Source organism: Stigmatopora argus, chromosome 13 (assembly GCF_051989625.1).
Source record: "Stigmatopora argus isolate UIUO_Sarg chromosome 13, RoL_Sarg_1.0, whole genome shotgun sequence".
Taxonomy (NCBI): Eukaryota; Metazoa; Chordata; class Actinopteri; order Syngnathiformes; family Syngnathidae; genus Stigmatopora; species Stigmatopora argus.
The window spans coordinates 3174752-3187726 of record NC_135399.1 but is presented as its reverse complement, the minus strand read 5'-3'; the positions used below and the strand labels follow the sequence as shown (position 1 = coordinate 3187726).

The 12975-nt window shown below is 40.7% G+C and overlaps 1 protein-coding gene across 3 annotated transcripts in view; it reads left to right on the top strand.

The window, feature by feature from the left end:
* The window catches only part of LOC144087060 (contactin-associated protein-like 5), a 224095-nt gene that overhangs the window by 61369 nt on the left and 149751 nt on the right, over positions 1-12975 (top strand). For 2 of the 3 annotated variants that reach the window (XM_077617334.1, XM_077617335.1), the window contains exons 2-3: positions 3032-3142; positions 3957-4150. In XM_077617334.1, the coding sequence (XP_077473460.1) occupies positions 3032-3142; positions 3957-4150 (305 nt within the window). Of the gene's footprint in view, positions 1-3031; positions 3143-3956; positions 4151-4465; positions 4680-12975 lie in introns of those variants that run through there. The other variant, XM_077617337.1, reaches the window with a different exon arrangement.

Here is a 12975-nt window from a genome sequence, read left to right as displayed (position 1 = left end):
GAATGAGTGTACAGTGTACACTCATTTCCATAGCATTTTGACTTACAAAAGCAATCCATTCATATTGATTTATTTAATTTTTGCATGAAACAATGATCAATCTTTTTTGCAAGTTTAGCAAATTACTATGATATTTAAAATTGCACGAATTTCATTACATAAAATTTGAGACAAAGAACAAACATCAAATAAAAAGTTTATATAATATATATATACAGTGGCGGGCGGTGCATTTTCTGATAGCACCTTCAACGTATCAATCCAACCCTCAAAAACTATTTTATGGCTATAAAACCTCTACTGCAGCTACAGCTGCGACACATAAAAAATAATCAATAAATTAATGCACAAAAATGGGGTAAAATCCACTTCCTAGCAGCATTTTGTGATTAAATACAAACACTGGAGCTTAAATACAAAAACTGGAGCTTTTCAGATATCAGAACTTGGCCCACAATTGAAATATTATTTGGGAATATAGCTATATTTTACTCACCAAAAATCCTTTTTACACAATATCCATCCTCCTTTCTTTCTTCCTTCTTTCCTATCGCCATCGAAGCTAATGATGAAAGTCGAGCCTGTCCTGTCATATTTCCGGCATAGTCCATTTTGAAAATAGCATTAAATCAACACAACAATATACTATTTGCTTGTGGAGCTAAGTTAGCGCGCTGAAAGTGCCCCACACACCATTTTCCCGGCTGTAACAGGCTTGCTAGCTTCGGAGTTGACCGCCGTTTCTTAATGATGTCCATTTTTTTCTGGGAAAAGTCAGTCTGGAAAATAGCTTTGTGAGCAAACAGAATCCATTTGGTTTTGCTTCTGTCGGCCATGGTGGATGGAGTTTGCGATCTCGGCTGCCTCGGGTACTGCTTTGGCCCGCCTACTAGCCAATCATAGTTTGTGAACGCAATGACATGTCCCAGCCAGCAAAATGCTAACGCCTGTGAAAAATCATTGTGGGGTTGCCAACTCGAAATCTGATTGGTTAAAAGCAACAGTCTAGTTTAATGCAGCAGAGCCCGCAAGAACTGATTGTGAAGGCTTTGAGGCAGATCTGATCTGGCAACAAATAATGGCTGAAATGTGATTGGTTAAATGCTTCAATATGAAAACACACATCTGGAAGGAGTGCAACCAGGGGGAAAAGAAATGAAAGGAAGCTAACAGACCATTTGGAATAATAAGTATTGATGGACAAAATATAATATGATTCAGATATTTCTTAGGCCAGCAGAGAAGGCCTTGAAGGCCCTGACGGCCCGCCACTATATATATATATATATATATATATATATATATATATATATATATATATATATATATATATATATATATATATATATATAGCTCGCTTCCTGCCTAGGCCTAGGTGTTTGCTCGCTTACGGGACCTTTTTAAGTTATATTTGAAGCATATACCTTTATCAGATACATTTTATCAGTTGTGACTATGTCTAAATGGCAATGAAGAATGATGACAACCATCAGAAATGTGCATGTTCTCGATGTATCAAGGACGAGGCTAACGTTAGTAAGATGACTTCCATTACTTTTAGTAAGACAGCAAAGAGGGTTAGCAGTCCCTACATCGCATTTATTCACCTATTGCTATACTTTAGGTACGATTGTACAAAAATATCCACCCACCGCCAATTTAATGAATCAACACTCAACTAGAGCGCCCTCTTGCGGTTCAGTTTGTAAATAACAGGTGGAATGATATATTGTGTGAATGATCTCACACATAAATTGCACCCCTGGCCAAACTATTTTTAAAAAAGTGTGACTTATAGTGCAGAAAATACGGTATTTAGATTTAATGACAGGTTCAATATAATTCTGACATCTGAAACCTGCCATTTTAAAAATAGGCATAAAGTATGACACATATTTTTACATTACACATGTACTATATTTAGTATCCTACGAGTTTGATAGTAATCCCTCTATTCATTTTTTAGTTATCCTGAACAAAAACATATACAGTCATACCTCTCTCTACCTATGAAAGACATTGGTTCCAGAACAGAAGATTTTTTGTAAGTAGAGCAGTACTTTATATGTAAATTGTTTAAGTCGTTCCACGGTCTTTAAAAAACTAGCAACTAAACCCTTTATAAGAAAATGATTTATTAATGTATTAAAAATGAGGATAAGTGGTTCAGAAAACGACTGAATGAAATTAAAACTAAACTGACTCCCACACACAAAGTCAGACATGCAATGTTCACTTATTAATTCATTCATTCATTTTTTGAACTGAACTGCTTTATCCTCACTAGGGTCGTGGGGTTGCTGGAGCATATCCCAGCTGACTTCAGGCCAGAGGCAGGGGACACCCTGAATCAGTGGCCAGCCAATCACAGCGCACAAGGAGACAGACAACTATTCACTCTCGTGCTCATCTAGGAGCAATTTAGAGTGTCCAATCAGCCTACCATGCATACCTTTGCAATGTGGGAGGAAACCGGAGTACCCAGAGAAAAGCCACACAGGCCCGGGGAGAAGATGAAAACTCCACACAGGTGGATTAACCTGAATTTGAACCCAGGACCCCAGAGCTCTGAGGCCAACGTGCTAACCACTCAAGCCACTGGGCCGCCCTCTTTATGATATATTTAACTGAAATTGCTGATCCAAACAACCAATGATTTATAAAGGAAAATCTTGAAAATCATCGGAGTGCCCAAACTTTTTCATACAACTGCATGTGTGACGGGCTACTTATTCAAAAAGCAAACAAGCGACTATACCTCGAAATCTTGCAAGTCAACCTATATGCATTGTTATAAATGTTTTCACAGAAGAATGAGGCCATCATTGTCATGAACATGGTTAAAATCTCAGCAAGATGTAGTCTGTATTAAAATATGCAAGATGAAAAAAAAAATCAAAGGGATCTTCTAATATAGCCAAATTAGGATCTTATTTTGCATCTCATTAATTTCATCCCACCTCATTTGCATTGTTTACATGCAACTAAAAATAAAAGTCGCTGTTGTCACTCTCTTGTTCTTCCCCGGCAGATAATTGCAACGGCCCTTTGGTGTCCGCATTGCCTCGCTCGTCCTTTCAGAGCTCGTCGCAATCGTCAGTCAGCTACGCCGCCCACCATGCCAAGTTGCATAGGAGAGATGGTGAGTGTCTGTGTTCCAACCAGCTGCTACTTTTGCTGTCAAGGTTTTAATCATTTAACCATTCAAATTTTTCACTTTTGTCTCTGTTCTTTTCCATCTCGATAAAACATTTTTTTCATAGTCTTGAATCTCAGTCTATCCTCAACCTCATGACATCATTTTACTCTAATGAGCAATTATATGAGCAAAACGGTGTTCAGTTCGTTGGTTCCTATATACTGTAGCAACAAATAACTAAACTAACATTTACTTCAACACTGAGTGGGAAATGTGTAAAATTATTTCATTTATGATATGGGGGGTGTCCTCAAGTTGCTATGTTTTTAACCTCCAATGTTTCGACTTGCCTTATTTGTCCTCCATTTAGTAGTTCCCGCCACAAGTCTTTCTGCTTAGTGGGAACATAGTGCCTGTACGCTGGGAGAATATTTGCCCTTTACACCCGGCAGTTTATGGCCCCAAAGAAGAAAGTTGGGTCTTCTAGTAAAAATAAGTGACATGACTTTAAACTCGTTAGCATGGGAACATTACTCATTCGTGACTAGAGGAGTACCTGTAATTTTTCAATCTATAAAATAAGTATGGACATTTTAATTCTCATTTCCAAACAATCTTTTCACCTGAGAGGTCATTTACCTTAGATGTGTAAACCCAAATGTTTGAGTTCAAAGTGTTTGTATCAAACTATTTGAAACTCATCCCATCCTATTTCCCACACATGAGGATGTGACATAACTGCAACGCAATGCTCGCAGTGACTCATCTCACCCGAAGAGTTGACGAAATCAATGTTAGCATCGATTTTTACCGTCAGGGGCCGGTGGCTGGTCTCCGATGGCGGGCGACAAAGAACCGTGGCTCCAGCTGGACCTCAGGGAGCAGATGGAGGTGACAGCGGTGGCCACGCAGGGATGCTACGACAGCTGGGACTGGGTCAGCACGTACGTTCTTCTCTACAGCGACACGGGGCGAGCATGGAGGCGCTATCGCCACGATGATAGAACAGAGGTCAGTGATTAGAACATATATATCCCTTCTCTTAAATTTAAAATAAAAAATAAAAAACTCAGATATCAATATTACAGTCATTCTGCCCAATTCCATACGTCTATGTACTCTATGGATTTTACTCACGTTCTATTGATGTCTAATCTGATATCCAAGTGGGAGAGTGTGGTACTGTTAGTAGAATGTGTTGTTCAGTAGTTGGAGCACGACTTTGACTGTTCAGTGTCTAAAAATTTTCCACTTAGCATTGGTGCCTTGGGTGGGAGTAGAACAGGGGTGGGCAAACTATTCCACAAAGGGTCGCAGTGGGTGCAGGTTTTCAATCCAACCCATAAAAAGGACACCTTTTCACCAATCTGGTGTCCTACAAGTGCAATCAGTGGATTGCAGTCAGGTGCTTCTTGTTTTCTGCAGAAATCTGATTGGTTAAAGTGTCTTTGGTGGATTGGTTGCATCAAAATCTGCACCCACAGCGGCCCTCGAGGACCAGTTTATCAATCCCTGGAGTGGAACCAAATATTCTGTGAATGTGAGTGTGTAAAGCGGTGTAGGCACTGCAATGCTGATTATTAAAGCACTAGGGTCCTGTCCGTTTCCCTTCTATGCTCGACTGTATGTTTCTTTATTATTGATGTTACGGTACCATCATTTGTTACACATAAATATTTATACTTGCAATGCGGAGAGTCCTACCTATGAATGGTACATAAAATTAGTCAACATTTTGATCATTGTTGTATTTGAACAAGTTTAATAAAATAGTGTTCATGGGCTTGGACGAACCTAATTTGAATGTAGAGTATTTTGGTTAGAGGGTTAGGGTTATGCTATGTTTTATTAAGCTATGTTTTATTAGTCTCTATTGAGGAAACCAAGGGGAGTTGGTAGCGCTTCGGCCTCACAGTTTTGGGAACGAGGGTTCAATCCCAGGTCGGTCCTCATTTTGTGGAGTTTGCATGTTCTCCCTGGGCTTGTTTGGATTTTCTCCAGGTGCTCTGGTTTCCTCCTACATTCCAAAGACATGCAGGGTCGGCTGATTGAATACTTTAAATTGCCCTTAGGTATGAGTGTGAGCGTGAATAGTTGTTCATCTCCTGCCCTGCGATTGGCTGACCACGGATTCAGTGTGTACCCTGCCTAGTGCCTGAAGTCAGCTGGGATAGGCTCCAGCACCAACCGCGACCCTTAGGAGGATAAGCGGTTAAAAAAATGAATGAATGAAGAAACCAACCTAAACACTTTAAACCAGACTTAATCCATAGCCATATAAATGCCAGTATCTGTCAAACAATTTCCCAAAATGAGATATGTGCTTAAAAGGGTTGGGAATTCAAAGAGGATATTATTTTTCATCAATGGTATTGGATTGGATTGGATAACTTTATTCATCCCGTATTCGGGAAATTTCGTTGTCACAGTAGCAAGAGGGTGAGGATGCAGGAATAGGAAATGCATTTTAGACATAAATAGATAGGTAATAAGTAAGATGTATGATGTGCTCCTGATGACTATGCTGTGCATCCTTGTAATGATATTATTCGAACTCTCAAATACTTTACAAAAAAAGTTAACAAAACAATTGGAGGAGTTAACATTTTGTCATGTCCTCAAGCTGTTCAAAATGAAAAGAAACTACTTTGTTTTTTGTTTTTGTTCCCACACTGACTCTGAGAAATTACAGTTACAGTATTTCTTAAGTCACTTAATAATATTGCTACCGCAAAGACTGTAAATAAACATGTTATATGTGAATATATGTTTTATTTATAGTGCAATACATACTTAAAGGCCTCATATTACGAATTATTACACAAATAAATGGGAGTTTTTATTAATAAATGATCATGATAAGTATTAAATTGTACCCAAAAAAAGCATTTATGTGATGTTGCCGTCAGCTTTCTTAAAAATCGATGATATGACAAGAGTAAGGGAGACAGCAGAGGACCTCAACAGAAAAGTAATATGTAGGTGTTTTTTTTTGTTTTGTTTTGTTCTATCATGCAATACAAAAATGGAAGTGGAAAAGTGGGTTCTTAAAATATGAGACCATCCAAAATCTAACCAGAGGCTGAAGCACCATAACATAGCCCCTGGGACTCAGAAAGGAGCGACACAGTCTGGGATACATCTAGGGCAAGGGTGTCAGACTCGGGTTGGTTCGCGGGCCGCTTTAACGTCAACTTGATTTCACGTGGGCCGGACCATTTTAGATATAATATTTAGATTTTTTTTATAAATGGCTTAAAAGAACTGGATTAAAAGCCCTGAAAATTCTGTTTTTTTATAGATCTCAAACAATGTTTATTTTAGCTTTTTTAAAATATATTTTTAGATTTTACAAAATGATTTTTGAACTAAAAACAGAGAAAAAAATGATTAAAAATTACAATTATTGATTTAAAAGGGCGAAAATCAGGAAATTTAATATACATCTATACTCTTCATTTTAATTTGATCCTAAAACAGAAAGTCGGCACTCATGATTTACTTTCCCGGGCCACACAAAATGATGCGGCGGGCTAGATTTGGCCCCCGGGCCGCCACCTTGACACGTGATCTAGGGGCTCCATTCATACAGTATCTAATGAATGGTGAGTAGCTTACATTTATGCAGTGGCGGGCCGTCAGGGCCTTCAAGGCCTTCTCTGCTGGCCTAAGAAATATCTGAATCATATTATATTTTGTCCATCAATACGTACTTATTCCAAATGGTCTGTTAGCTTCCTTTCATTGCTTTTCCCCCTGGTTGCACTGCTTCCAGATGTGTGTTTTCATATTGAAGCATTTAACCAATCACATTTCAGCCATTATTTGTTGCCAGATCAGATCTGCCTCAAAGCCTGCACAATCAGTTCTTGTGGGCTCTGCTGCATTAAACTATACTGTTGCTTTTAACCAATCTGATTTCGAGTTGGCAACCCCACAATGATTTTTCATAGGCGTTAGCATTTTGCTGGCTGGGACATGTCATTGCTTTCACAAACTATGATTGGCTAGTAGGCGGGCCAAAGCAGTACCGAGGCAGCCGAGATCGCAAACTCCACCCACTATGGCCGACAGAAGCAAAAACAAATAGATTCTGTTTGCTCACAAAGCTATTTTCTAGACGGACTTTTTCAGGAAAAAAATGGACATCATTAAGAAAGGGCAGTCAACTCCGAAGCTAGCAAGCCTGTTACAGCCGGGAAAATGGTGTGTGGGGCACTTTCAGCGCGCTAACTTAGCTCCACAAGCAAATAGTGTATTGTTGTTTTGATTTAAAGCCATTTTCAAAACGGACTATGCCAGAAATATGACAGGACAGGCTCGACTTTCATCATTAGCTTCGATGGCGATAGGAAAGAAGGAAGAAAGAAAGGAGGATGGATATTGTGTAAAAAGGATTTTTGGTGAGTAAAATTACAAATATGGCTATATTCCTAAATAATATTTCAATTGTGGGCCAAGTTCCGATATCTGAAAAGCTCCAGTGTTTGTATTTAATCACAAAATGCTGCTAGGAAGTGGATTTTACTCCAGTTTAATTTTTGGCGTTTCACCATTGACGTCCATCGCTGTCTTTTCCCGGGAAAAATCACCCCCCTGGCCTGGTTGTAATGTCTCAAAAGCTCCAGTATTTGTATTCAATCAATAAATGATGCCCGGAAGTGGATTTTACCTAATTTTAGTGCATTTTTTGTCATTTCACGTATGGACGTATCGACGTTCATCGCTGTCTTTTTACCGGGGAAATGATACTCCGGGCCCGGTTCAGATGTCTAAAAAGCTCCAGTATTTGTATTTAATCAATAAATGCTGTTTTTGGCTGGATTTTACCCCATTTTCGGGCAATGTTTGCCCGTACGCCATTGACGTTCATCGCTGTCTTTTCCCGGGAAAATCACCCCATGGCCTGGTTTTAATGTCTGAAAAGCTCCAGTATTTGTATTTAATCATGAAATGCTGCTAGGAAGTGGATTTCACCCCATTTTTGTGCATTAATTTATTGATTATTTTTTATGTGTCGCAGCTGTAGCTGCAGTAGAGGTTTTATAGCCATAAAATAGTTTTTGAGGGTTGGATTGATACGTTGAAGGCGCTACCAGAAAATGCACCGCCCGCCACTGCATTTATGATAACCTGACAATATAAACAAACCTGGCGATTGTAAATCTAAAATTGCATAATCTGAAATTAACTCTGGGGGTTTTAATGGTGCACTTTTGACGATGCCGGCCAAGACAACAACGCCGGCTAAATCCTATGTTTGGGTTTGCATGCTGTTTTTGACTAGGGCAACTAGCCTGCATGCTAACCACCTAAACCCAGAATATTTAACTGCAGTTTAGCTAAAACAATCAAACAAACAAACTCATTGGTCACACATCATTTACCACTTGGTCAAGGCAGTCTGGAAGAAAATATCTGGGTTAAAACTACAGAATAGAATACTTTCAATGACACCAGTTAGGACAACAACACTAAATAAAGCCTTTCTGCTGATTCATATGCCATAGTCAACTAAGGGCAGCTAGCCTGCATGCTAACCATCTAATGCTGGTATATTTTACTGTCGGTCAGTTAAAAAAAAAACTGAACTGAACTTGCCACACATCATTTGACACTTGGTCAAGCAGTCTATAAGAAAACATCTGGGTTAAAACAACAGACTAGGTTACTTAACGGTGATGTATGTCTAATAGACTATTTAACGGCGGTGTACAGTCTCTATTTACGAAATTAATTGGTTCCAGAACTTTTTTCGTAACTTGAAAAATTTGTAAGTAAACTAAACTTTACAACGCAATATGCTTGCCTCCCTTCTTGGACTCTAAGCAGGAAAAAAAAATGAAGCACCATTTTAAATACAACGAAAGGCAACATGTCGTATACAAAACATGTCAAAGACTACTTCTCACTATGGGGTCGGCGGACTTGACTCATTGGCTGCTATTTTATATATTTTATATGTAAATTTTTGAATCCGTTCCACGGTCCTCACAAATCTACCAACTGAACTCTTTAAAATTGGTCAACATGTGCCAATTTTGTAAGAAAGACGTGAAAAACACACAAAAGTGAGAGAAAATGATCATAAATGTATTTATTAATGTCACAAAATAAATAACAAGTATATATACAAACCCGCGTTAAAACGCATGAGAACAAGAGAAAGCTACTTGGATGCATTAAGATTAGCACACAAGAATGAACACACATTTAATAAACACAGCATTAAGAATTCAAACAAACACATTAATCAACAACAAGCATTAACGTTTTGTGATTTCTTTGAAATTTGATTTTAAACCCATTTTATAAGTCACTACTTGTTCTTACCTGCTTCTGCAGTAATGGATGACGAAAATTTTGGAAAAAAAACTACAAAGACGATTGCATATGAGGACTTTTAATAATATTTCTAAAATGCACAAGACAAACGTCGTCAAAGTGGGCATGACTTGTGAACACTTTTTTAGGATGTTTTTTCTATGAAGTCGGAAAGTTTGTTTCTCCCCCATTTTTTTCTGATGTGTGCAGTTGCAATGGTGGCTGCCTCCTCGTTGAATTCCTCGTGTATTGCCGAGCGCTGTTAGTCATGCGTCCGTTATGGTGCAAATCGACCAACTAACTTGTCAACGTCCGTATTGCTGACAACACGGCACATCGCCTGCCCCCGCAGCACAATTTAAATCAAATCAAAAATCAAAAGCCTTTATTGTCATCATACACAGCTGCGTATAACAAAATTGGTGGTGCTACTCCACAAAGTGCGTTTTCCCGGTAAAAAAAAAAAAAACATAAATAGTAATATAAAAGTATAAAACGTCACATCCCGGCAAGGTAAATTCTAAAATATTGCACAATCTAAGATATTGCACATTGTTATTGCACACCCCGAAGTTATTGAACAGAAGGGATTGTGTGTCGTGCTAATGCAAATTCAGAGTCCTGATGGCTGTGGGAAAAAAACTGTCCTTAAGTCTATTTGTCCATGCTTTGGGAGACCTGTAGCATCTGCCAGAGGGCAGCAGCTGGAACAGGTTGTGACCACGGTGGTATTGATCCCTGACAATGTTCCTGGCTCTGCTGAGGTAGCGAGGGCTGGCAATGTCATCCAGTGAGGGCAGAGAGCAGCCGATGATCTTCTGGGCAGTGTTGATCTCTCTCTGCATGGCCTTTCTGTCTGCTGCGGTGCTTCCAGCGTACCACATTGTAATGCAGAATGCCAGGATGCTCTCCACAGTGGCTCTATAGAAGGTTACCAGAAGCTTAGTGTCCAAGTTGTTCCTCCTGAGTACCCTCCGGAAATGGAGTCATTTCTGGGCCTTCTTCACCACTGCCGTGGTGTTGGTAGACCAGGAGAGCTTGTCCGTGACCTGGACTCCCAGGAATTTGAAGGACAGGGACCCTGTCTATGCATACACCGTTTATGAGGAGTGGGGCCAGATCTGTGCTGCGTTTGCGAAAGTCCAGGATTATTTCTTTAGTTTTTGTGGTGTTTAGTGTGAGATAGTTCAACAAACACCACGAAGACAGTTTGTTGACCTCATCTCTGTTAACAGACTCATCCCCCCCTGAGATGAGGGGAGCCAGTGCCCAGTGTATTGGAGGAAGAGAGGTGGGGATCAAGTTTAACAGTTTGTGAATGGTTGGATAAGAAGTTCTTAATCCAGTAGCAGATGGAAGAGGATAGTCCAGGGTGGGGAAGTTTGTCAGCCAGAATGTCCGGTATTATAATGTTGAAGCTATAGCTATAGTCAATGAAAAGCATCCTCACGTAGTTCCCATTGTGCTCCAGGTGGCTCAGTGCTGTGTGTAGAGCTACGGCAATTGCGTCCTCAGTGGACCTATTTGCTCTATAGGCAAACTGGTGAGGGTCAACTGAGGGAGGGATTTTATCCCTGATATGGCGGGCGACCAACTTTTCAAAGCACTTCATGATCACAGGCGTAGGTGCAACAGGCCTATAATCATTCAGGCTGTCAATGGTTGGCTTATTAGGGACAGGGATAATGGTGGCAGATTTCAGGCAGGATGGGATGATGGATTGTTGCAGGGGACAATTGTAGATCACCAGTCAGCTGGTCAGCACAGGCTTTGAGCACCTTCCCAGGTACTCCGTCAGGACCAGCAGCCTTTCTGGTGTTCACAGTCCGCAAACCTGTCTCACTTCATGTTCCTGAAGCTCCAGTGTACTGCTGCAGGGTGGTGGTGGATGTGTTGAGACTTGGTCGGATTTGTCAGTCTCAAAGCGGGCAAAGAAATGGTTCAGTTCCTCTGCTAGTGAGGTATCTGCGTTAACAGACACATTGTCATTGTAATTGGTAATGTGTGGTATTCCCTGCCACATCTTCTTTGGGTTATTTCCTGTGAAGTGCTCCTCAATTTTCCTTGTATATGCTGCCTTGGCCTTTTTAATGCCTCTCTTCAGCTCTGCTCTGGCAGCGCTGTAATGTACCTTGTCCGCTGGCCTGGCATTTGATGAGTGCCTGTGTCTCTCTGGTCATCCAGGGTTTTTGGTTAGGAAAAACCTGTATCCGTTTATTAACAGTGACGTTCTACATGCAGTTTTTGATGTAGGAAAGTACAGTGTCCATGTAGTCCTAGAGGTTGTGGTGTTCAAAAAGTTCCCAAATGGTGCGGGTAAAAACAGTCCTGCAGCTGAGAAAGGGCGTCCTCGGGCAATGTTTTTATTATCTTTATTTGTGGCCTTGTTAGCCTCCGGAGTGGGGTGCATTATGGGGTGAGAGACAGGCAGAGATGGTCTGATCCAGGAAGGTGAGAGAGGGGTGTGGTTCTATAAGCATGTTTGATATTAGAATAAACATGGTCTAGAGTTTTATCTCCTCTGGTGTGACACTTCACATACTGGATAAACTTAGGCAGAACAGTCTTTAAACATGCTTTGTTGAAGTCACCAGCGACAATAAAGACTCCATCAGGGTGACCAAGCTGCTGTTTGTTTATAGTCGCTAGCAGGAGGCTAAGTGCCGTGCTAACGTTAGCATCCGGTGGGATGTAAACAGCCATTACAATGACAATCGTTAGCTCTCTCGGTAGATAGAAGGGCCTGCACCGTACTGCCAAGAGCTCTAAATCCGGGGAGCAGAGTGTTAATGATCCTACTGTTGCAGCCCCCATTCGTTATGTACACGCAAAGTCCCCCCCCTTGCTTTTCCCCAATAATTCTTTCGAACGATCATTTCGGAATAGCGTCCGGCTAGCTAGCGATACCGCGGCATCGGGGATTTGCAGGTGTAGCCACGTTTCCGTGATGAAAATAAGTGTCGTAGTTCCTGACAAAGCTGTTGGTAGCAAGCTTAAGTTCCAAATCGTCCATTTTGTGGGTGATGGATCTGGCGTTGGTCAAGAAGATACTCGGAAGCAGTGCTCGGTGTGGTTGCTTCCTTAGCTTAGCAGCTAGGCCCGCCCGGCATCCGGGCTTTTGCTTTCTTTCCCTTCGCCGCCTCCGTTGTACTCTGAGTGGGTTGACTATCCACAGAGATCTCGGTGGTCTCGAGATGTCCTCAGGGATATTGTAGGTCCGTTGGTAATCTGTTGTGATGGATATATTGCATCTCCTCCCGAGAGTAATTAAATCCTGGCGACTGTAGAAAAAGTTTGCCTCGCACATGTTGGTAAATGACGATAAGATTGAGAAAACAAAACACCAAACTGGAGAGCATAGAGCCGCTGCACCCGTGCGTGCTGCCATATCTTCATACTTAACCCACCGAACTTACTTATCCCCAAGCATAAGTAAGTTTAAGCAGGCAATGGGTTAAATATAATGTGACACAGCCAATGAGAGCACAGTATATATGGAGTGGTCTTTTAAA